The sequence below is a fragment of the Cryptococcus depauperatus genome, chromosome 4 (genome assembly GCF_001720195.1).
Source record: "Cryptococcus depauperatus CBS 7841 chromosome 4, complete sequence".
NCBI classification, from domain to species: Eukaryota; Fungi; Basidiomycota; class Tremellomycetes; order Tremellales; family Cryptococcaceae; genus Cryptococcus; species Cryptococcus depauperatus.
In genome coordinates this window covers 792,485-814,968 of record NC_089471.1, presented here as the reverse complement: position 1 = coordinate 814,968, position 22,484 = coordinate 792,485, and the positions used below count along the sequence as shown (strand labels likewise).

General features: G+C 44.9%; 9 protein-coding genes across 9 annotated transcripts; 1 reads left to right on the top strand and 8 right to left on the bottom strand.

Annotated features, from left to right (window-relative positions):
• Positions 1-245: 245 nt before the first annotated feature.
• Positions 246-1,341, bottom strand: L203_103617 (uncharacterized protein; the record flags this gene model as incomplete). The annotated part of the gene is made up of 2 exons (XM_066213011.1): positions 246-507; positions 596-1,341. The coding sequence occupies 2 exons, from the start codon at positions 1,339-1,341 to the stop codon at positions 246-248; spliced, it is 1,008 nt and encodes a 335-aa protein (XP_066069108.1).
• Positions 1,342-1,839: 498 nt separating this feature from the next.
• L203_103616 (uncharacterized protein) lies at positions 1,840-3,458 on the bottom strand (the record flags this gene model as incomplete). Its single annotated transcript, XM_066213010.1, has 7 exons — positions 1,840-1,986; positions 2,036-2,278; positions 2,325-2,555; positions 2,598-2,797; positions 2,848-2,958; positions 3,009-3,056; positions 3,110-3,458. 7 exons carry the CDS (start codon positions 3,456-3,458, stop codon positions 1,840-1,842), a joined length of 1,329 nt encoding a protein of 442 aa, XP_066069107.1.
• A 662-nt stretch (positions 3,459-4,120) lies between these two features.
• Positions 4,121-5,737, bottom strand: L203_103615 (uncharacterized protein; the record flags this gene model as incomplete). Its single annotated transcript, XM_066213009.1, has 7 exons — positions 4,121-4,569; positions 4,623-4,783; positions 4,829-5,318; positions 5,373-5,452; positions 5,515-5,542; positions 5,596-5,636; positions 5,709-5,737. The coding sequence occupies 7 exons, from the start codon at positions 5,735-5,737 to the stop codon at positions 4,121-4,123; spliced, it is 1,278 nt and encodes a 425-aa protein (XP_066069106.1).
• A 202-nt stretch (positions 5,738-5,939) lies between these two features.
• L203_103614 (uncharacterized protein) lies at positions 5,940-7,618 on the bottom strand (the record flags this gene model as incomplete). Its single annotated transcript, XM_066213008.1, has 7 exons — positions 5,940-6,203; positions 6,283-6,599; positions 6,655-6,665; positions 6,716-6,847; positions 6,899-7,300; positions 7,354-7,424; positions 7,481-7,618. The coding sequence occupies 7 exons, from the start codon at positions 7,616-7,618 to the stop codon at positions 5,940-5,942; spliced, it is 1,335 nt and encodes a 444-aa protein (XP_066069105.1).
• A 267-nt stretch (positions 7,619-7,885) lies between these two features.
• On the bottom strand, positions 7,886-9,932 carry L203_103613 (uncharacterized protein; the record flags this gene model as incomplete). The annotated part of the gene is made up of 10 exons (XM_066213007.1): positions 7,886-8,446; positions 8,500-8,679; positions 8,724-8,831; positions 8,889-9,048; positions 9,093-9,171; positions 9,228-9,431; positions 9,478-9,604; positions 9,659-9,759; positions 9,816-9,846; positions 9,894-9,932. The coding sequence occupies 10 exons, from the start codon at positions 9,930-9,932 to the stop codon at positions 7,886-7,888; spliced, it is 1,590 nt and encodes a 529-aa protein (XP_066069104.1).
• A 354-nt stretch (positions 9,933-10,286) lies between these two features.
• L203_103612 (uncharacterized protein) lies at positions 10,287-12,608 on the bottom strand (the record flags this gene model as incomplete). Its single annotated transcript, XM_066213006.1, has 6 exons — positions 10,287-11,234; positions 11,285-11,349; positions 11,403-11,958; positions 12,005-12,118; positions 12,170-12,289; positions 12,336-12,608. The coding sequence occupies 6 exons, from the start codon at positions 12,606-12,608 to the stop codon at positions 10,287-10,289; spliced, it is 2,076 nt and encodes a 691-aa protein (XP_066069103.1).
• Positions 12,609-12,823: 215 nt separating this feature from the next.
• L203_103611 (uncharacterized protein) lies at positions 12,824-14,906 on the bottom strand (the record flags this gene model as incomplete). The annotated part of the gene is made up of 8 exons (XM_066213005.1): positions 12,824-13,465; positions 13,516-13,767; positions 13,817-14,162; positions 14,208-14,278; positions 14,480-14,506; positions 14,558-14,564; positions 14,612-14,784; positions 14,841-14,906. The coding sequence occupies 8 exons, from the start codon at positions 14,904-14,906 to the stop codon at positions 12,824-12,826; spliced, it is 1,584 nt and encodes a 527-aa protein (XP_066069102.1).
• Positions 14,907-15,179: 273 nt separating this feature from the next.
• Positions 15,180-16,640, top strand: L203_103610 (tRNA N6-adenosine threonylcarbamoyltransferase; the record flags this gene model as incomplete). The annotated part of the gene is made up of 7 exons (XM_066213004.1): positions 15,180-15,231; positions 15,283-15,552; positions 15,604-15,705; positions 15,752-16,243; positions 16,315-16,390; positions 16,445-16,543; positions 16,601-16,640. The coding sequence occupies 7 exons, from the start codon at positions 15,180-15,182 to the stop codon at positions 16,638-16,640; spliced, it is 1,131 nt and encodes a 376-aa protein (XP_066069101.1).
• Positions 16,641-16,823: 183 nt separating this feature from the next.
• L203_103609 (uncharacterized protein) lies at positions 16,824-22,014 on the bottom strand (the record flags this gene model as incomplete). Its single annotated transcript, XM_066213003.1, has 8 exons — positions 16,824-16,837; positions 16,901-16,947; positions 16,999-17,241; positions 17,289-18,562; positions 18,616-18,696; positions 18,752-19,849; positions 19,895-20,144; positions 20,189-22,014. The coding sequence occupies 8 exons, from the start codon at positions 22,012-22,014 to the stop codon at positions 16,824-16,826; spliced, it is 4,833 nt and encodes a 1,610-aa protein (XP_066069100.1).
• Between the last annotated feature and the right edge of the window lie 470 nt (positions 22,015-22,484).

Genomic DNA, 22,484 nt, shown 5'->3' with positions numbered 1-22,484 from the left:
GCCGCCTTGTCCATCCCAAGGACTCATTCCTGGTAGAAATTGTTTATGGGTGTCTGCCACATTAAATAGATGGATCATTATGTGGTTTATCAAGCATGTTAAGGTGAAGGCATTGTAACAAAGATAATATTGCATCCCAAGATCCATAAAACATATGAAAATCACAATATCCCAATGATGTGTTGTACAAAGTAAAGATAAAGTTTGATAACAGAAATGATTTTCCTTGATTTTTCCCGAGTTTTTCACTGAAAAAACCATAACAATCCAACAAGACATGCTATGCTTATGGCTATGTCATTTGACGTTGTAGTCCTTGTCCCTGCGCTCATACGGGTGGTCGCCGCCAAAGTAACAAAGTTTCTTCCACACTCTTCATTGACACGACTGACAGCAGTGCTAATGACAGTGGAATTGAGTGTTTGTGTGTTGGAAAGATGCGCTCCGTATGTATTCAGTAAAAGGCCTGAACATTTGGAACATGAAGGTTTAGAGGATGAAGGAAGGCTACAAGCTTATCAACGAAAATCCAATTGATTGCGGATAGCAAAAGAGAAATTCCAGTTGTGAAGGAGTTGAGACGCTTGAGACTTACGATATTCCTCCAGGAAGACCCCACAGATATAAATCATCTGGTCTTTCACTCGCAAGCGCTTCCAAGTAGCAATACACCCCCGTATCCGAATTGACCAGTGCCTCAGCCTCCTTCATTACCTTGTAATTACCTACGCCAAGTTTGGCCTTGAGTGCGACTGGAGACTTGTTGGACAAGTCTACACCACAATTCGATTTACTCGATAGCGCAGACATAACGCCCAACATGTATGCTTCACATTGTTCAGAGCCCGGTTGAGGAGATGAAGTATAAGAGACAAGATCATTGAGAGAAGTGTAGTTTCCCTGAGAGAGCGCTTGAGAAACTAGAGACGCGTATGTCGAGGATGTGGTCAAGAGGAGCGAAAAGGGAAGACATGAGAGAAAGGTGAGGGAAGATACTAGAGAAGTGAGATAGACCATACATGGCGGAGACAGGGATTTCGAGATGGAGAGATCTAATGGGGTAGGAACAGGCGAGGGAGGAGATGATGGCACTCTCGTCAGTGGCAAGGGTAAGGGCACATTCTTGCTTGTACGAGTAGCAAAATCGGTGCTCGCTCTTCGGAAATGATTATTCAAAACCACCTTCACTGTCGGCAGAGGCAACACCGCTTCTGAGGGTAAAGACTGATGGAAACCACGGCTCAGTATTCCATGCTCGCTTCGTTCTTCCGAGGTATGTTGGTGTGCGCGCACTTCTAGCCCTGCCACCGCCGCTACAAGTACCCAAGTCCAGGGTTTCATGCAAGTATGCCTTACAGCTCAAGTTGATGTTTGCTGATATTGACGGGCTGCAGAGCGTTGTGGTGTAGAAACGAGTGTAGCCAGTAAAGAGTGTGGGTGGCTGTGTGCTGCCTAAATTATAGAACGCCTTCAGCTACAAAGAAGATGGAGATGCAAAAGAGAAAACAAGATGAAGGAATTTAAACATTATAAAGCCAAAATAAATCAAAAGGCCTAGACAAGGCACATTCATCCACAAAATCACAACGCACAGACCACCGCGGCCTCGGCCATGTGGCTTGATTACTAACCGTCGTGGCTGTGTATGTATAATTAAGTGTACACGTGTAATTAAGGATAATAAAAATATGCATAAGATGAGAGTAATTACATTTATCAAAAACGTAATTAAGTACACTAATAACCAAGCCTGAACCAAACATTGGAATCTATGCAGAGAAATTGTCTCAAACCGTCATATGGGCGACATACAGTAACGTACACAACTGCTACACATGGTCAAAGGTCTAGGTTACCCTCTGCGCTCGCTCCCGCACTCCGACTTCCCTCCGATCTCGCAAAGACTTCTTCATCTCCTTCCTCTCTCAGTGCTCTGTCCACGACTTTGGCCCCCACACCGGCACCTCCTAGAGGAATATCATGTCCCTGTTGCAAAAGTCAGCATCTCTTAGCATATGAAAGTATTGTGACTTGCGATAAAGGCCCTCATGATATCGCTAAGACTGATGACACCAACAAGCCGTCCGGGCTGTTCATCGTCCTGTCCTGTGACGACAACTAACCTATGCACCCTTCTTATCTTGATGAGACTAAAGATGGCGCTCAGAGAATCTTGGGGCGAACAGGTGACGACGCCTGGAAAGTCGACAGCCCGTTGTTTGAGAGCTTGGGCGATCGTCAGGTCCAGAGAAGTGTATGCGCCATTCCGCACAAGTGTCTAGCCCATATCAGCGACCGGTCACGACAGGCAGCAAAAAGCTCACAATCACATCCACTGTCTCATAGAGATTCAACACTTTGCCTTGATCATCGACGATAGGTACAGCACTGATACCTTGTACGGAAAACATGTGGACGACATCAAAAACCGTTGTCCTCATCGTGGCCGTTGCGATGGGATAGAATTTGTTGGAATGGCTAGGATCAGGCGAGACGTACGTGCCAATACCAAGCTCCTGGACAGAGGCTGTAAGATATTGTGTAATGTCTCGGCACTGTTTCATGAGCATCGTCTCCTGTTTTCAGATACAACCTACATTCATGGCAATGAATTTTAGCACACGATACTGCGTCAACACACTGATAACTACCTCGCCATTCGTTTGGGGGTCCTTGTCAATCAGCGGCAGACGGCGCGCATGGGTTCGAATCAGATATCGGCACGCATCGTACAACGGCCGTAGAGGATGGATATAGAGAAGTGGCGGCGGAGGCACGGCTAAGACCTTTTCAATCTCTGCCATAGTCTGTCAATTTGAATCTCTAAATGCAAGACAGGTAACGTGCCTCTGATCTTTTGCAGTCTAAACTGCTCGACGTCGGCCGCTGCCCCTTCCCAGCTTGAGGTGTGATAGTAGTATTGTATCAAGTGAATCACGTCTTGCACCGTAAACATTCCTACAAGTCATGTCGGTCACCGTAAACATCAGACACTGCGTCAGACCCACCCGCAAACTGAGCCGTTGCAGTATTCCATAACGGCGCAGATACAACGCCTATCCCAACTAGGTCAGCTTACAAGATACTCTTTCGCGCCAGCTCCACGTACCGTACAACAACATGACGTCGAGCGCCTTCTTGACCTTTAACTGAGTATCCAGTACAATCAATCTAAAGCTGACTGGAAACACATCGTAACTCGACCTCTCCTTCAAGAATGCCCTCAGAGCTTCAAGTGCCTCGTTGTGTGTTAGAGGCCTAGGTATCACTGGCGGATGGGTCGCTCGAGAGGGTCTTCGTGCCACGGACGGGCCGCCCGACATTGACGAGACCGTACTCATGGACGCTGATATGGGTGGTGGCTGGGAAGTTGATTGTCTACGGCCTGCAGGACGAGCTGAGGATGAGGTGGAAGTGCTTGGCTGTTGCTGGAGCGAGGCCACTGGTTGATACGACATTGCGACCTGCGAGAGGAGTGTATCGCAGTGGCTTGATGTGCTATATGTATGTGGATGGATACTTGATGATTTTATATCTTGACTTTGAAGTTGTATCTTGAAATTGTATCTTGTAGTTTGAATTTAATGGTTGTAATAAACTAGTTACGACATTATTTAAATGTGGCACATTCCGCATCTCCTAAATTCATTTTATTCTTTGAGATTTTTGAATTTGGCATTATCATTTATATTTATTATTCATTATAAACTGTTGGGTGGAAGACTCGCTGCACTCTCTGCTTCTCTGGCTTCTCTTATACCTGTCTACAGCTGGGACAGCTATTTTTGACAAGCGTTTGCCGTTGACTGACTGCATTTCCCTTGTTGGTGTCTGGAGGTGGTTGGGAAGATTTCCGTAGGTGCAGCTAATGGAAGCATGAATGCCGTTATACTAGAATCAGTAGCGTTGGGGGGGTGCAGTTAGCACATCTAACAAATTATCCAATCCGAAGCAAACGGCGTTTTCCTGCTTTCCAATCATCGATTCTGATCTAGAACCTAGTTTTGAGGATGCAATTCCATCTGACATACCATTTCTTGACATTTTCATACAAGACAATGGGTACAATCAACATTCCATCAGTATACATCCTTTTGGGATATTATCAAAGAAAAACGCTCTAATTATCAGCTTGCGTATAATTGCCTGGAAAGATGCCAGTCACTCCATGCAACTTTCCGGTCCACCAATCGTCCGCACTCTCTGTTTGCTCAACAATTTCGATTCTGTCACCCGCCTTGAAAGAAAGATCGCCTTCCGCTTGTGCCTGATAATCAAATATGGCTGTGGCATACCTGACTGCAGTGAAGCTAGGTTTAGGCTTGGAAGGCGGAGGTGGAGGAGGAGCTTTTTTGCCGACGGTACTTGACCCAGTAGCATTGAAGGGTGCGTATGGCGGAGGAGCAGCGGCATTCTGAGCAGCGGGAGAAGATAACATTTTCTTCTCATACCCAAAAGAGTCATTTGAAGTCTTCCGATTCAGTGTTTGAGATGTGGTACGGGAAGTGATAGAGCTTGTGCGGCCCACAGTACTGCCGGATGTGCCACGATGTTGGTGCAATATTTTGGCTATACGAAAGTCAGCCCAAAATGTACTGACACCAAAAGCATGCTAAACATACCAGTTGACACAATCCTCTTGGTGACCTGCAGGTCCTCCATACGTTCGGCTGCGTCACCTCTCTGCTCAAGATAGATGTTTTCGATATCCTTCCTAGTCAAGTCGTATTTTCCATCGGCAAAGGACTGAATCTTCTCCATTATTATATAGTACACATTAAGCCTACATATTTGTCAGCTTGTATGACTAGAAAACGAGCCAACATACTGCATATAGTAGAAGGAGTGGAACAGAGGATCAATAAATCTGGTAGCCAAGGCAAGAAAGTGTGGAAGTTCAGTCTTCAAAAGATTGTTGAAATGCTCATACTCTCCAGATGCAACCTCAAAGTCTTGTTCTACCTTGAAGAGATTCTTTTCATCACTCAGACTTTTTTCCTTCTTTTCCCGAAGCTTGTTCAAACTATTGTTGTGACGATCATAGTCAACAAGTTTGTGCTCTCGCTTGACAATAGACTTGCGAATTTTCTTGCACACCTCTACCAAGTCTTTGCATGGATCAACAATTCTTGATTCAATCAATTCGAGCTCAGGAGTAAGAGTCTCTCTAATTTCCTCCATCAGAGCTTGATAAGTGGTAATGTTTTGAACAGTCGTCTCAGCTTCTGGATATTTACCGGCAAGGTTGTATTCAGAACCCATAGGGGAAAATAGAGTGGCCAAGGAGCCAGCAAAGCTTGAGCCAGACGTCAAAAGAACTGATTATCATCCATAATGAGTGCCAGGTTGTTCTTGATTCCACGAGTACTCACTGGACACATTATCTCGGAACAAGACAGAGTCCTTGTGCATTTTTTGACAGGCAGTTTCGATAGCTGCAAATTTGCGCTCACTGCAGATAGGAGGATCAATATAGAGGCAAAGAGATAGGGTAGTTTTAATGCGAAAACTGACTAGTCATTGAACTCAGCATCAGTAGACTCTGATATAGTAGATACATCAGCGAAAACCTGGCAGGTGTTCCAACAACTATACTTTTTGTCATACCAATCCGGCTTGTCAAGTTGTGAGGCGTCCTGCAGTCGGTATTATCAGTATGCCAAGAGCTTGCTCTATGCTAACCAAAACGCCATGGAAGCAGAGCATACCTCTGAAGAGCCTTTGTGAGGCCTTTCATCTTGACCCTTGTTTGGCTGCAAAGATGAATAAAAGAAGGAAATAGAGTGGAAAGAAAGAAGAAAGAGAACGTAAGTAATGAAGTAAAGAAAGGCCTCCACGCCGGCACAGCAAGAGGTCCCTTTCCGAATGATTACGTAAACATTGTTGAATATACATTCTAATTACTTTTTGAACCCATTCTTCTTTCGTTTATATACTTTTCAAAACTCTCCGCCGCTCCAAAAGTTGTAGTTCCAGCCTCCATCTTGCGTGATTGCCTTTCCTTCGCCTTGGACAACATTCACTCCAGCTTGTTTCACTTGGTAGGATACATTTCCCGGAACAAAGGGGATAGTGAGCAGGTTGAGTTGTCCATTTATGAGAGAGCGAACATGTGAAGAGAGGCTATTAGTGACATGGAGGGTGGTATCAATGCGAGAGCCAGATGGCGGGACAAGGATGAAAAAATTGATCAGATCCTGCGCCTAGGTCATTGAACAATCAGTTTTGAACTTGATCTTTTAAACATTGACTTGCCCAGTCGGCATGGTTAGGCTTCTCTACAGAATCTGTAGCAGCCATATCTTTGGGCTTTGTCCTATACCAAAGCACAACCCTCACACGATCTTCATAGCCCTCAATCTCTCCTTTCCCATCTCTCCATCTCTCCGCATAGTATTTGCTCATCCACCTTAAACCTTCGTGTGACATATCTCTCGTCCAAGCTTCCGAGCCTGGTTGGATGCCTCGGACCGGAAAAAGGTTATGCGATTCTCCGTAATCATTGAGAGATATCATCTGGAGCATTTGAGGGGATTCTGTAGGCGGAAGGGAGAGTATGGAAGAGAATCGTGTCGGTAAGAGAAGGTCATCTGAACGATCTGATAGTATTGTTGAGTCATTGTATCTTAAAACTTGCTTGGATGCATGCCTTACAGATCCAATTCCTACAGTCTCATATCAGTTGGTACTACTTTTCTTGGGAGACATGTCCTACTTGTTGAAAGCCCAATCCCCTTCGTTGCCATAGTGTGTAAAGAATAAGGGAGACACTGCGGCCATGTATGGTTTGTTGCTCTTCAGAAAAGGCCAGTCGTTTTTTAAATCAATGCTGTGGTTTCCCATAGGCCTAACTGCTGTTAGTTGTTTAGACAATTGCCTTGTCATGACTCTCACTCACCAAGCATTATTCCAAGCAAACGACCCGTGTACATATTCTCGATTCAGAAACTCTTCTGGCGGCTCAAAGAATGCAGGCCAGAAAAAGACTTTTTGTTTCAACCCATCTTCTATTTGTTGAATCACTTCTTTCCATGCATCTCCAAAATCATGTCCACCGAAAGTACTCAGCACAATCTTGTCTTCCCACTTCAAGTTTGCATTAACATTTGAAGCTATTATCGTAAGAATTTTCTGAGCAATATCGGCAGGAGATTCCTTGAGGACGTTCATATCAAGCGAGAGAAAGAGTCTGAGTGAACGTCGAGATGGATGAGGAGACCGACTGGATAGGAGAGTGTAGGCCATTTGGGCTTGAGTAACTTGCCATGGCTCTGGCCCTATATTCAGAGCCAAGCTGTCTCTAAAATCTCTATCAGACAAGATGTAGCAGAGTGACAAGAATAAAAAAGCCACAGAGAGGTTTCATCTGCCATATCAAAAGTAGCTCTCCAATCTTCAGTGGTAAAAGAGTATGTGTTGCCCAGCTATTATAGTAACAATCCTTCAGTTATGGGTTACCATATAGAGTAGCTTCGCTCACCATAAAATGTCCCACAAACAGTCTGTTTCCATCGTGAGCAATGGCTACCGTCTGGCCTGATTCATTCTCCGCAAAACCTTGCTCCAGCTCACCTTTTCGCCCTCCTAAACGGCGCCATTGTGCCCTCATTGCAAGCATTGTCAGTGATAAGATTAAAAGTGTTGAAAGAAAACGAAAAATAGGATTTGTCAAGAGATGGCGCATTACGCGTTGTAAAAAGAAAAAGAATCGGAAAAATTCAAAAATAGTTAATAATAACCGAGTTCTCAAGAAAATCTTATCTTATCACTTTTAGCGACCAAGATTGCACGGCAAGAGACGATAAGAAGATTGAAAGCGGAAGCCAAAAAACACCTATTTGGAGCAGCTTGTTATACTCACTATCAAGTCATGATGCATTCAGAATTATACCAAACCTACACCCTTGATAACATCATCTGCTTTCTTTCCCCTTCCTCTGGCACGTACAAGGCCCAACATCCTTGCTTCTTCTACGAATCTGATAAACACAGAATGCAGCCTTTCCTCTACTTGTGGATTCTCCGCATGCGCCTCTTCTTGCATCTTGCCATCCTCCTTTCCAACTTCCTTGCCATCGTGATCGTTATGTTCATCCAAGGTTTTATCCTTTTCACTAGCCATACTTTCTCTAAAGCCTTCAAGCCAATCCCACAGATTGACATTCTTTCCGGCTGCTTTCCACAATTCAAACAAACAACTCAGGTGCCTCAGCTCTTTTGTTTGCGCAGCTTGAATGTTTTCCACATTCTCGAAACCCTTGACATTTTTTCCCTCTTCATTTTTACCATCCTCTGACTCTAAACGCCTTTTACTGCTTCTAGGGGTAACGTCGTCTGCTTGCAAGTTATCGGTTTGCAGATTGAGAGCAGAGGGATAGAAGTCTACAAAAGCTTCGGGATTGCTAAGAGCATGTATGATGGATGTTCGCGGTGCAGGGTCGAATACCTGAGTATTGTCATAAGCATAATCATGAGATGACTGACAACAACAAGACCCACAGAAGGGAAGTCACTATAGAGGTCTATCTCAAATAGACCATTGGCTTGTTCCGGGATGTCTTCTGGACTCTGTAGAGCAGTGTCGAGAAGATTTCGGACTTTACGCATTTGTTCGGGACTTTTGGCACCTTCAACAACTTTTGACAAGTTAGAGTTCATAGAGTGATAAAGGAGAAGCCACTGTAGTACGTCAACACTCTTGCGAGTTCTTGATAAATACCCACCCTTAAAGCCTTCATGGCGCCCATAGTCCCTCCATCAAGCAGATAGTCATTTGTCCTCATCTCCTCTGCCAAGTCGGTAGAAAGCTTGAACGGGGTCTTGTGAAAGCTCTACCAATTTTCATAAATCAATTTGTGATTCGTTTGAATGCCAGTGAAATTGCATACTCGTAACATGACCTCTACTCCATCGACCTTTTTCCTGGTACGAGTCGCCTGCAAGATGCACATATCGATCACACTGGGCTCAATGTGACTCCAAGACACCAAGAACAAGGCCGCTGAAGGAACAGACAATAGGAGACGGATTGGTAGATTCGAATGAAGGCTAGGAATTATCTAGATATGTCTAATAGGCATAAAAAGACATACGCAAAAATGTAAGTGAGTTCTGAGAGGACAGAAGCTGGTATGGTTTGTGCGTCTTGAATGTGTAGCAACAATGGGAGCTCTGTCACAATTGTTTAGTCTTGCAGGTAGCCAGCGCTTATTGATTGCTGGGCGCACTGTTTTTTTGTGACTTATACCAAATTTCAATTTCATCTGCTCCTGATCTACCAGTCCTTTTCCCTGTGACGGTTGTTTCACCTATAAACCCAATAGCAATAGACCGAATTGCTGCTCCTACATCAGGAGCATCTCGAACGCCATGAAGCGCATAGTGGTGTACGTGCAGTGAAGGTAGCATTGCTGATAGTTTTGGAGATGCATCTAAGACATTATTAGCACAGTCAAGATATGTACAGAGCAACTTGACTTTGTAGAATGGCTATTGGTAACCGATGGACAGGTCGAGCAAATTTCAGCAATGTTGACGCAGCACACCGTTCTAACCAATGACCAATGTCATCCATTTGCTCTTCTGTTCTTTCCATTTCATGCTCCTAGACATTTATTAAAGCTGGCTACAACGTCTGCCGAAACCTAGGCTGACACACCGTAAGAGACTGTTCCAGTCTATGAAGCGTGGTTGAGTATAGCCTGTCCAAAGAATCTCTGGTAGAAGGTCCAGCTGAGTGGCCAGCTTCATCTATATCTACTTCAAGGTTATAGAAATCCATCAGTAATGCTACAAAAGAGCTCTTTTCTACTTACCAGGGCTTTTATATGAAATAACAGTGACTCCCTAAGATAACGTGAGCGAACTGATGGTATAGGTCAAAAAAGACTGACTTTGTTCAAGGAGTGCAATTCTGCTTCTATATCGGTCATGGCTCGTTCTTGTAGAGAGAGACCTTAAAGTGATAGACGTATAGTTTGAAGCCCACAAGATAGATTATATAAAGATTGCAAGTGAATATGAAATGAACAAGGAGAACGACGGAGACAAAAGTGTCAACAAATGGAAAGACTACCCTCTCCCCTCTTAAAAAAAAAAAAGGCATAAAAAGCAACGAAAAGAAAATCAAGCTTCTGAGAATTTATTTCAAGTGCATTTTGTCATAATAGATATGCACTCGGTCATTGTACACGTTACATTTCGTGAAATCGTTACAAGAGTCGTAAATTATCGTTGAATGGTTACAGTTTACTCTGAAACTCCTGGTCAGAGTTTTGACTTGTAGATCAACTAGATCCAAAACTCCAAAAAGTTCTTGAACTCGCCCCACTTGCCGCCCGATCTCTTACAGCATCAGAGCTTTGTCTTATGCTTGATCCTATTTTTGAAGGTGTTGTATAGTTTGTTTCGGCTTTGCCTTCAGAGAGCGCCTTGATACGATCAGCTTCGCGGCAATGAAAGTCCTTCAAAGTTGTCTCAGCATCTCGTGGGGTGGGTGATTGCTCGGCAGAGCCAAAAGTAGCATATAGTCTAGACCATGGAGATTTCCGCCCTACATCCTGAGGACCCTTTGCCAGTTCCTCTTCTCTGTCAGAGAGTTTTTGAATTCCCATTGATTTCAACGTAGCTTCCATCTGGTGCCTTTCACGTTTATCCTCCTCATCTTCCTCTTGCTGTTCTAATTTTCGCGCTGTGATTATAGGCTCCTTCTCAGTAGGCGATGAAGCAGCGGGCGCGACTTGAGAAGATAGTGCAAGAGGTCTTAAGCTTGCTTTGATCCCTGATGCTGGAGTAGGCGAAGTGAGACCAAAGGAAAATGAACGAAAGTCCAAGGAAAAGCCCCGGCGTGTACGTCTCTCTTGTTTTGTCTCTGACGCAAGTTCCGGTTGAGTTGGAGTTAACTTGATGGGTACTACAGATGGAGGTTCTACATTTGGAAAAGGAGTTGAAGCTGTTGGCGTCTTTTCTGCAGCTCCGCCAAAAGCTCTATTGACCACCATACTCAACGGCCTCGCCTTTTTGTCTCTTGACGAATCTTGAGTTGAAGATTGAATAGACACGATAGGAGGCGGTAATGGTTCTTCAGATTTGGGCATAGTAGCATTGGCTAATGAAGCTGAAATCTCTTGTAGGGGCATCGCTTCAGAGACGTGGCGAGAATCCGTGCGGCGAGTCTTGTAGTCCACGGACAGAATGTGTTCAAATCCTTCTTGAGCAATAATTCGGTCAATAATCTACACGTAAACAAATTAGTATGAATGGTATCAAAAGATTAGGAATTTACCTTTGAACAATAGAGAGTTAGAGCTTTGTTTGCTTCTTTAAGTTGTTTCAATTCACTTCTTAAGGCTTAATAAATGAACCATCAGCTGACAAACAAGGGAATAGCAAAGAAATCTGACCAATGGTTTCGTCTTTTTCGTCAATAGAATCTGGGGCCAGATTTTGTTGGCCAGGACTGACCCTATTAAGTTCTGCAGCAAGATCAAGAGGGACAGTATTTAGATTTTCGTTCCCACCATGTCTAGATTGGGATTTGGTCGAAGCCAAACCGACTTTGTATTCATCTGGACTGTCTTCAACTCCTTCAGATTTTTGAATTTCCTGCTTTCCTTCCTGGTTCAAGAGGCCCCCCTTCTCCCTAAAATTGCCGCTGAGAGTCCTTTCGCGAACAAGAAATTCCCAACCCTCGTTCTCTTCCTGCAGCGATCGATTAGCAGTTCTGAGATCTTGAACCTCTTGAACCAGCGTGTTGTACTTGGCGAGGAGGGTAGAATACGACAGTTTGAGGCAAGCAACCTCATCCTTGAGAGAGGCAAGCTCAGTATCTGAAACTTGATTGGGAATTGGGATTTCCGATGGTTGTTTTCGAGCTGCAGATAGCAGCGTATTGATTTTCTTTTGCAAGTGCTCTTCTTGTGCTTGGGATGCTCGTCTTTCAGCTTCAAAGGAAAGTTCCTGACTATTTCAGCTACAAGGGTCTTTTCGAGAGAAGCATATATACCTGATCAGTATGTCGTTTCTGGCTTTCTTTCAACGTCCTCTCAGCCTCAGCACTTCTTTTTCGAAGTCTTTCGAGAAGCTCATCGCGCTCTTGCAAGCCATCTTCCATGTGGCGCTATATCTGCGTATCAGCAACGAGCCGTCTTGTTGTTTTTGGCTGGCATGCCTGTTCATTGAAAGCTTCATCCACTCTAGTCTGCAACGCCAACACCGTAGACTTGAGCTCTCGGTTCTCTCGCTCCAGAAAATCTTTGCTGTTCTCTAAGCTCTCAATTGCCAAGGCCATCTACCTGACATGAGCATTACAGATCACTCAAGACATCCACACCCACTTTATCCACCTCCCATTCATCTTGCACAACTTGCTCTAATTCTTGCCTTCCAGCTGTATCTATCTCACTCTCATTTCTTTTGCGTGGCCTGCTCGCGACGCTCACAGATGTTCCAGCCGTGGTCACTGCATCCTTATTAAAAGGCAGAGATGGGCTGTTTTCTCTTCCAGCCCGAGGGAAAACTCGAGAACTTGTAGCCACTGAAGACGAAACACGCTTGCGATGAGGTGCGATTGGACGGGAATGAGTGACGGGAGATGGATCGAGCGACATGTTGGGCGGCCATGTATGCCAGAGTTAAAAAGTTGAAAGTAGTAGAGGAAGAACAAAAAACAAAAACAAAAAAATTGTATGAAAAGAGATGACTATATGAGATCCAGAGACCACTATAACGCGCACGGACTTCTGGCGCGTCTCGCGTCTTTTTTAACAAGTAAATTGGAATAATAGCAAATTAACAAATACGTATTCATTCTAAATCCTATTGTCTATATTTGTAATGGATTCACTTTGTCCGCATCGTATGTTGTGCCAGGCATGGATTTTGGAGTTTGACCTGGTGTAACTCCTGGCGTATCACCACTATCAAATAATGGGTCCAAAATACCATGGTCGGAAATGGCAACCCCCATGCCTACTCCTTCTCCATCGACCGAGTCGCTTGGGCTGTCCAAGGCTTCCTTGACCCAACGCAAGTCTTTCGTGTCGCTCTCGTCTTCAGGATAAAGTGTTGCAGCAGTTTCTGCGGGCGGCGATGGAGGGGAAACTTTGAGTGAAGGAGGGATACGGGATTTGCGGTTATCGAGCCCATTCTTGAGCATTTTGCGGCCGCCCAACGACATGAATGCTACTCCTAGACCTGCCACAATGTGTCCATACCATCCCATCCGAGACCAAGCGCTCAGTGAGTTGTTGAGGTCCAGAAGCAGAAAAGGGGCAACAAGGTAGTTTATACTCGACACAACCACAAACCACCCTAGTACATCATAGATGCATTTAGCGAAACTGGTTTGAGCATTTCCATCAGTCGGCAAAAAATATGGGCGGACGAAGCGATGAAATTGACGGCCCAAAGAGGAGAAAATGCCCCCCATTATAAAGGCTAAGTAGTACCCTGGGTCGATGCCATGCTAGAAGGATTAGCCAGGTAGATTTCATGTCTATGCGAATGGTGACTCACCCAGAACGCGGATGTCAGAAAAGTAGCCATACTTTCTCTTGTACCAGGCTTCCTTCCTTTTTTGGTCAAGCGTTTATATACTGCGTCTTTAAGCCACACATTGGTGCGGCAATTCCAACTGTCAAAGAGCATTTTGAAGCTCCCTGCAGCCTCGATTGCTCTTATGTTGATGTTGCGAACTCTATTCCACAATGTTCTTCCCGTCTTGGCATCATATCCATTGAATCCAATCCCAGTAAGGATACAAGCTCCCTAACCAATGAGTGTCAGTTTGTCTTCCATCTGTGAACCATCCACCCACCTCAGATAGGCTCCAAACAGCATAGTACTTGGTCCTTGCAAGTAAGCCGGCCATTTGAACAAACCCAAACCTCTCCAACCAGCTCCATCCATTCCAAGAAGGAGAAAGCACGCGGGAATAATCAAACTTGTCTCCGTACGTAGCATAGATACCAAGAAAACATAACCCTACCACAAGATGAAGATAGGCCACCCGCTTACGACCATAAGGAATACGGCGTTTGGTAGCTTTGGCTTGTTCTATAGAGGCTCCTGGAGGCGCATTGTGATACAAGCGATGGTGAACGAGAGCATCGTAAGTCACATAATCAAATGAGGGGCCAACCAAGAGGCCAGGGAAGAAGAAGCTGAGTTCTCGTCAGTCTTGGCTACAGATAGCAAACCCAACATACCAATATCCTAAAAATGCAAGAAAGTCCGGGGTAGTAACTAGCCTTGTCTCCTTTTGAAAAACATCCAGCTCCTGACCTGTCAGATATCACTCGAAACTGTTGACCCACATCGTCTTTGAGTCTTCCATCATGAATATTCCAAGCAAATGTAGAGAGCTTCATCACAAGAACCATCTGACTTCCAGTAATCTCAATGGCTGTAGAGGGAACCCCCAAAAGCGATCGTTTCAAGTGACTGCTGTCAGTGACTGTATCTCCCAAGATGAACCCACTTGTAAAGCAAATGACTCATCACAAACCTATCTCAAGCGTTTCAGTACTCTTCCCAGCAGAAAACCGCCCAGACCTACGCAAAAACTATCCATGGCATTTTCTTCCCCTTGAGACAAGTCACAATAACATACGTCCCTAAAGAGCTCAAAAGCAGATGCAACATGCCTTTCCCCAAACCCAACAGTGGCACGAGGAAGATGGTAGAGATGGTCAGCGAAAAAACATGCGAAATCCATGGCTTTGATGGCGGAAGGCGGATGAACAGAGAGCCCAGTGGATAGGATATCAAGAGAGAGAATATCAACTGAAAAATAAAAATAAAAAGAGTCAGAGCTACATTGTTGGATGCCAATGGCTCACCTTGAGCTGGTCTGGAGGTGCACCTACGGCTCTTGAAGCCATAGCAAAAACTGGATCCCAAAACATTCTCCTATATCTGACAAAAAAAAAATGACCAAGTCGATATTTGTAGAAATGCAAAAAGAAAATGTTTAAATCGGATTCGAACTCATTTCTATCTAAAATCAACATTGATGTCATTTGGAATAATTGAGGATTCTTTGTAAAGCGGTGCCTGAAAATTGTGTGAAGCCTTGATACATCATCATTTGTTGATTCTCTAGAAATAAAATTATTTTGAATCTTCTTTTACAACTCGATTTAGGATTATTGGTCAAGCTTGAGAAGGCAGCTATACAGATGAGCAAATCATCTAGTAGCAAGAGAAAGATATCTCCTCTTCCCAAGCCTAGTAAGCAGCGTGTTTTCCGGTAAATCATCATGCTCAGTTGCCAATGTCTAGCACGACGATTTCTATGCCTTGGAATTGAGGGCTCGGCCAACAAGCTAGGCTGCGGCATCATATCGCATGCACCATCTGAGAACGGCGAAGGCACTGTGGTGACTGTGCTCTCCAATGTACGGCATACCTACATCACGCCACCAGGAGAGGGCTTCTTGCCTAGTGATACTGCGAGACATCATCGAGAATGGATTGTCAGAGTGATTGGAGAGGCAGTCAAGAAAGCCGGCGTCAGAATAGGTGACTTGGATTGTATTGCATTCACCAAAGGTAGGTTGCCGGGCTACCGAATTCTGGTCCGTACTGAGATTTGGGTTGCAGGACCAGGTATGGGGACGCCGCTTCAAGTGGGTGCTCTAGTCGCCCGTACATTGTCTCTGCTCCATAATATCCCGCTTGTAGGCGTCAACCATTGTGTTGGCCGTACGTCTTCTTCTTTCGGTATAGATGATGTCTGAACTCTTTTTAGATATTGAGATGGGTCGTCAAATAACTTCTTCACATAATCCCATTGTCTTATATGTCTCTGGCGGAAATACCCAAGTCATTGCCTATTCTCAACAGCGGTACCGTATCTTTGGCGAGACGCTTGATATTGCAATCGGGAATTGTCTGGATCGATTTGCTAGAGTCATTGGGCTCAGAAACGATCCCAGTCCTGGTTACAATATAGAAAGAGAAGCGAGAAAGGGTAAACGTTTTGTTACTCTCCCATATGGAACTAAGGGGATGGACATCTCTTTGGCTGGTGTCCTTCACGCAGTTGAGGCATATACCAAAGATCGACGTTATCGTACCTGGGACCAGCTGGAAGGATTGGACGACGTTGAAGACATCATTTCCCCTCATGACTTGTGTTTCTCATTACAAGAAACGACTTTTGCGATGCTTGTGGAGATCACTGAGAGGGCGATGGCTCATGTAGGCGCAAGGGATGTTCTCATTGTCGGTGGTGTTGGATGTGAGTGATTGTTTCGTCATTGAGACACATGTTTCACTTGTCTCTTGATGGTGCACTTATGGTTACTCTAGGCAACTTACGGTTACAAGAAATGATGGGAATTATGGCTAAAGAAAGAAATGGTCGAGTTTTTGCTACAGATGAGAGGTAAGCCAGACTACTTCCTCACCCCAGGCATTGTTCATCTATAACGGTACATAGTTTTTGCATCGATAACGGTATCATGATCGCCCAAGCAGGTCTATTAGCTTTTAGAATGGGACAAAAGACATTGATAGAAAAGACTGGCGTCACCCAACGGTTAGTTATACGTGCGCCCATCGTAACTAACAAACTAATGATTACTTGATGCTACAGGTATCGGACTGATGCCGTCCATGTCGTTTGGAGAGCATAAGAATTTATATCTCACAGCATTGGTATTCAAGTCATATCATTGTATCTCTATTGCAAAACCCGAGAGTATGCATCTCACTTCGTCATTGGCTGTCTGCTTGTACAAAAATGCAGCTATAATTGATGTTTATTTTCCCCAAAGGGTGATTCTATTAGTGATACTTGCGAAGAATGATAAAATGTTTCAAAAACCGATCTCTATAACGAACAAGCTGACAGTCAGCCTAGAATACCTTTAGAGGCAAACGTCGGAGGACACACTTTTAAAGATCATATCAAGACTCGATAAAGATACAGGTTTCACGAGACTTTTAATGTATCAGCCATGATCTTCAAATAGTGAACCGCGTCAGACTTACTATCCATCAACACCACTCCCGAATGCTTCTCTTTTATCATCCGCGGTTGCCAATCCCGTTAATGCAAAAATCTTGACACGCGCTTGTACGGCTTTTGAAGACGACAATATCATCGATTTATCTGAAGGGGAAACCATTGAAATCCTAGACAAATTGTTACGCCGAGTGGCTTCGATACGTCTGATAGCCCGAGTTGCTTGGTGTCCATTCATTACTGGCATCGATATGTCCATGAGTATAACGCTAGTTGCTTATTAGTAAAATCGCAATTTTGGAATGTGTGAGCTTACTCCCAGTAGTTGAGTGGAGTGTTCTCAAAGAGGTCGACACCGGCTTTTCCATCCATGGCTTCTGCATACTCAAATCCTTTTTTTTTCAAGAAAGCACCCAAAACTCTCCTATTTATCAGATTGTCTTCTACAATCATGACCTTTACTGTTTCTTTTATTCTTGGTGTTTGAACGGATACTGTCGCTGCTTTGAGCATTGCGCCTCCATCTGCTAACGGGATGGTGGACAGGTTGGATGTCGGAGATTCTAGGCCTTGAATAGGTGAAGAAATCGGTATCTCGTCACTACTACTATTACCCTTTCCCATAGTATGGTGATAAGTAACGCTTCTTGGGGCCATACTCGGCCGTTGGGGCGTCTGCTCGTTCTCTTCTGAGCGACGCCGTTGAAGCGGTAAGCGCGAGTTATTGGTGATAGTTTGTATATATCTAGAGTGAGAGTTATCGCTTATTGTAGAGTCGGATTGCTCGCTGACCTCAGACGAACAATGTGACATGGAAGGTCGATTACCTATCATGCCTGAACTGACACTGACGGGCGGTCCTCCAAGAGAATCGTGCTCGCCTGTGGCTTCCCTTTCTTCAACCCATTCAGCCGCTTCACAAAGTGCTTTTTGCAGAGAGCTTGGAGTGACAGGTTTGAATACAACTCGACAAAAGCCGCCACTGTGATTGATAGCTTCCACATTACTGTAGGGGGCTCTTTGTATACTAAGCAAAATTATTGGCTTGTGCAGTGCTTTGCACTCTTCCAGAACCTTAATATCATTATTGATAATCAGAATATTGCCTTGGTTTTGAGGTTTGACATCAAAATGCCAGTAATTGGCGTATCGCACAAGGACTTCAAAAGAGAGCATGTGACCCTTATGCTCATGGCGGAAGCCAACGAAGGAAACCGAAAGACCGTGTCCGAAGGTCGATGCAATACTCGAGGTGACAGAAGAGTTGGAAGAAGTTGAAGTATCTGCGTCATCGTCCTCCACAACCTCTACCTCCAATGTGACCTTAATCTCTGTGCCGACACCTTCTGCAGACCACACATCGACTTTACCTTTCACAGTTTCTGATTGGATGATGGAGTTGACAATAGCCAACCCAAGACCAGTACCGGCTTGCAAGGGATTTTCTTGAGAAAAAGGAAGGAATAATTGATCCTTGAGAAAATCTTTGCCAATACCTTTGCCGGTGTCGACAACAGCCATCTCGATAGGTATTATCTTTGAACCGGCCGTATGCGGCAGTTCACGTAGAGATACTTGGACATAGCCATCCTATAGCAGTGTTTAATAAAACGCAGCCTCTTTTCTAAGCTTGTGAACCTTACCTTCGTGAACTTGAATGAATTTCCTACTAAGTTCATCAAGACTCGCCTCAGGCCACCTTTTTCGCACCTGACATTCCAGCCCTATATAGTATGTCAGTACAGACCCTGACAACCTATCTGGTGTTGATAAACCTGCCTTCTCTCGCAGATCAATGTCAATGACGGTCTCTACATGAGATAGCTGTTCCCCTACTGAGGCTCTTTGGACTTTGGGAATGACTCCTGCAGAGATTGGAGGTGCATAAAAACTGCCGATGTCAGCATCGCCCATGAAAAACTTAGCCCGCTGTCCTATCCAGCACCCCTCTACTGTCTGCTCTATCAATGCTGCCAGATTGATTTTGTCTAATTTTTGAGGCAAGTTTTTGCTGCCCTGGGAGCCACTAAGCTTGGTGAAATCGAGGACGTGGTTGACAGTTTCAATAAGAGAATTGCCGCATGTTTGCACAGTCTTGAGGAACGACAGTTGGGTAGAATCCAACGAAGTATCGCCGAGAAGTTCGGCTGCAGCTAATATACCATGAAGAGGCGTGCGAAGTTCGTGGCTGACTGACGAAATGAGAATACTCTTTGTCTTGTCTGCCAACAGCATACGACGCCTCAACACAGCCGACAAGATGATGACACCAATGGCACGAAGGAATTGCAGTTCATAGCCCTCGAGATATTGTTTCTCCGGTCTAGCAGTGTATGCACAAATCATTGCAAAAGGTTGCTGATCAACTCCAAATATCGGCACCGCCATACCGTACCGAAAAACTTGAGGAAACATATACCTAATCCACAGAGGCGCAACGCCTTCGAAGATACGACCATCTCTGTGATCCTGTAAAAAAGTCGCCAGTTTCTCGTGTTCATATGGCGTCAATGTTCGAGTATCTACCCCTTGGGGTACAGCAGCAAGAACAGGAAAAGGCTTGACAGGTCCATAAGATTCGCTTCGTTCCAGCACTGGAGAGGGCTGTTCTACAGTGTGATACGGATTAGCTCTGTACAGCGTTCGCTTGCCCATTGGTGTATCCGTCTGAAACATTTCCAACTGGCTGATATCCAAAACAAAACACCCATCAAGACCGATGGTGGAGCAAACAAGTTGCGCTGCACGAGCATAGACCTGATCCATCTTAGTTGCGGCTTCTACGTTGGACGAAGAAGATATAGTATCCATCTCGAGGCATTCTCGAGTGAATTTTTCCATTGATGTTTGGATTTTGTCTCTGACACGTAGTTGAAGCTATGAAAGTTTCAGATGTTATCACATGCTTTAACACGCTCATACCTTGTCTCGCCATAACTCCATTTCTCGCATACAAATCCCTGCAAACTCTTTGAGAATGAATCGAGAACGCGGAGTGAATTCTGTTCTAGGCTTGTCATCGATGATACAAAGACTTCCAATGTTAAATCCGTCTGCAGTTCGTAAAGGTGCGCCAGCGTAAAAACGGACATGCGGCGGGCCAATGACATTAGGATTATTTTCAAAACGCCAATCCAACAGCGCATCTAGCACCACAAGTGGCTCATCAGATCTGTCTATCGTTAGCACTATACTCTAGAATATGAACAGACAAACCTCGGCAATATTGAATGAGCACAAAAACTAGTTATACGCTCGCTTAATTCTGGTCCGGATCCACTCTGAGATTTGAACCACTGTGTATCACTATCAATCAATGTAATAAATACCAACTTCGGATTAAAGACTAATTTTGCCATGTGGGCTATTCGATTAAAATTGATATCTGCGGATGTGTGCAAAATATTGAATCTGTATAATGCACGCCTGCGTTCCTCTTCGTCTGGTGGTACAGGTGCAGGCAGCCAACCATACTGTTCGTATACAGCACTCATGTCCGTAGGGTGAGTCAATTGTGGTAAGGGGTATTTGGTTTCCGTTGAGAGAGAAGGTCGAGCTTCCCGTTGAGGTTCTACGGGAGAAAGTGAGCTTTTTAAGGGCGGATCCGCTACCACATTAATAGGTGTGGACTCGGTTATGGTTGGTGATGCGCTATCAGAATCGTGAGAAACAGCAGACCCAAAATAGTCGGTTGTGGTCTCTGCAACAGCAACTTTCCCCAAAGGTGCTGATGCAGGCGGAATCCGACTATTGACCAAACCATGCCGTGCTTTCGGAGGAGATTTTTCTCGAGGCCTGAGTTTGTATGGACCATCTAATGGAGTAGACACAGGACTAGCTTGAATAGTGGGTAATCGCAGTCCGCCGGTATATGTATTCACACCGAGAGTATTAGACATGCTATGGTGCAGAGGAAAACGGGATGATCCTGGATCTGAACTTGCACTGTCTTTTTTGTTACCTGCCGACTTCAATGAAGAAACGACAGAAGCCAGAGGATCTGTCAGTTCCCGTTCTGGGCTAGGCATTGACAGAGGCGCGAAGTCATCAAGGTAACTTGTTGAAGCCATTCGGACTGTGGCTGCCGCTAAAGAGTAGGAAGGCAAAGACAGCTTATCTGGCCGCCGTAACGCCTGCTCGCTTGTTCGGTCAGGTAGGTGCTCCAACTCAAATGCCTTTCTCTTGGCTGCGAGAGATGGAGCCATCGATGATGAACGTCCAGTGGTGAAGGACCCTCCAGAGGTAGATGGAGCAGAACTTAAATTGGTCGCTGTCGACCCTGATCCACCGGAGCTTTTTGAGCTATACTCTTCTGAGCTACTCTCATGAAAATCGGAAGGAACTGAAGGTATCAAGTGTTTTTGGCCAAGAGAGAGACGAGCCGAATGAAGATCAGCTGGAGGATCTGAAGGTATAGGAGGATTTGGGACTTTATTGGGATCAAATAATCCGTAGGCATAAGCCTGTGCAAAAGTCGCCCAATTCATACTAACGGCAGGCTCTGGCTTGCTGGTTCTCGTTTCTGAAATTCCGCCCAATGACCCTGCTCTCCCAACAAGGCATAAATTTTGCTGATCCTCTGAGACAGACAACATTCCCATTGTTTCCGCTAATCCCTCCTCGTGTGCAAAGAGATTAACACAGGAACTGTCTCCAGTAAGGTAACCATGGTCACCCCCTCGTGGCGGTATCGGTGGCGGAAGATCGGGACCATCCGTCTCTGGTACAACCTCCTCATGCCTTGAAGGCGCAGTCTTTGGTCTTGCACTTTTTGAAGGCGTTCTGCCAATCGTGCTATAAGAGGACGGCCCCGCCACCGGTGATTTCGAGCTGGTGTATGCTCGCGTAGGCTGGTTGACGACACTTGTCTCTTCTACTATCGGTGCTGGGAGAAACGGTAGGGAATCTGGAGAAGAGTTGGAGTCAGACGCAGGCTGGCTGGAAATTGTGATATGGTGGGATGACGGGTTGGTATGGAGGTGTTGAAGAAATTTAGCAGAAGATGGTGGCACCCGAACGCTAGAACGAGGTGATTGAGACATATTCTTTTGCGTTTGCCTCTTGTGAAGAATAAACTGCAAAGGTAATCCACCGCAATACTGGTCGAAACAAGAACGGAAACAGCTTTTTTCCCTTGCACACTCTCAGACTGCTCTTCTTGAAGAATGCTTCAGTGACAGGCTCAAACACTTGTCATTCTTGTCATGAACTAGACGGGTGAGAGGCCGTTGCGATATCCGTATCTTGTAAAAGCGATGAATGAAGAGAAAAGTGAAAAGAAAAAAAAAAATGAAATGGGAAAAATGCGAATGGATTAAAGTTCCACCGGCGGTGCTCTCCCAGTTGTCTGGATTCACGTGGGATTTGTGTGAGAAATTTCTCTGCTGACGCGACCGCTCCACGCCAAAGGTCTGTGCACTATGTGCAAAAGAAGAAAGGTTTAGAAAAAGTCTATAGCATTACTCATTGCAACCCATTAGCGGGATCAAATACTTTCTAGTCCCTATTAGAA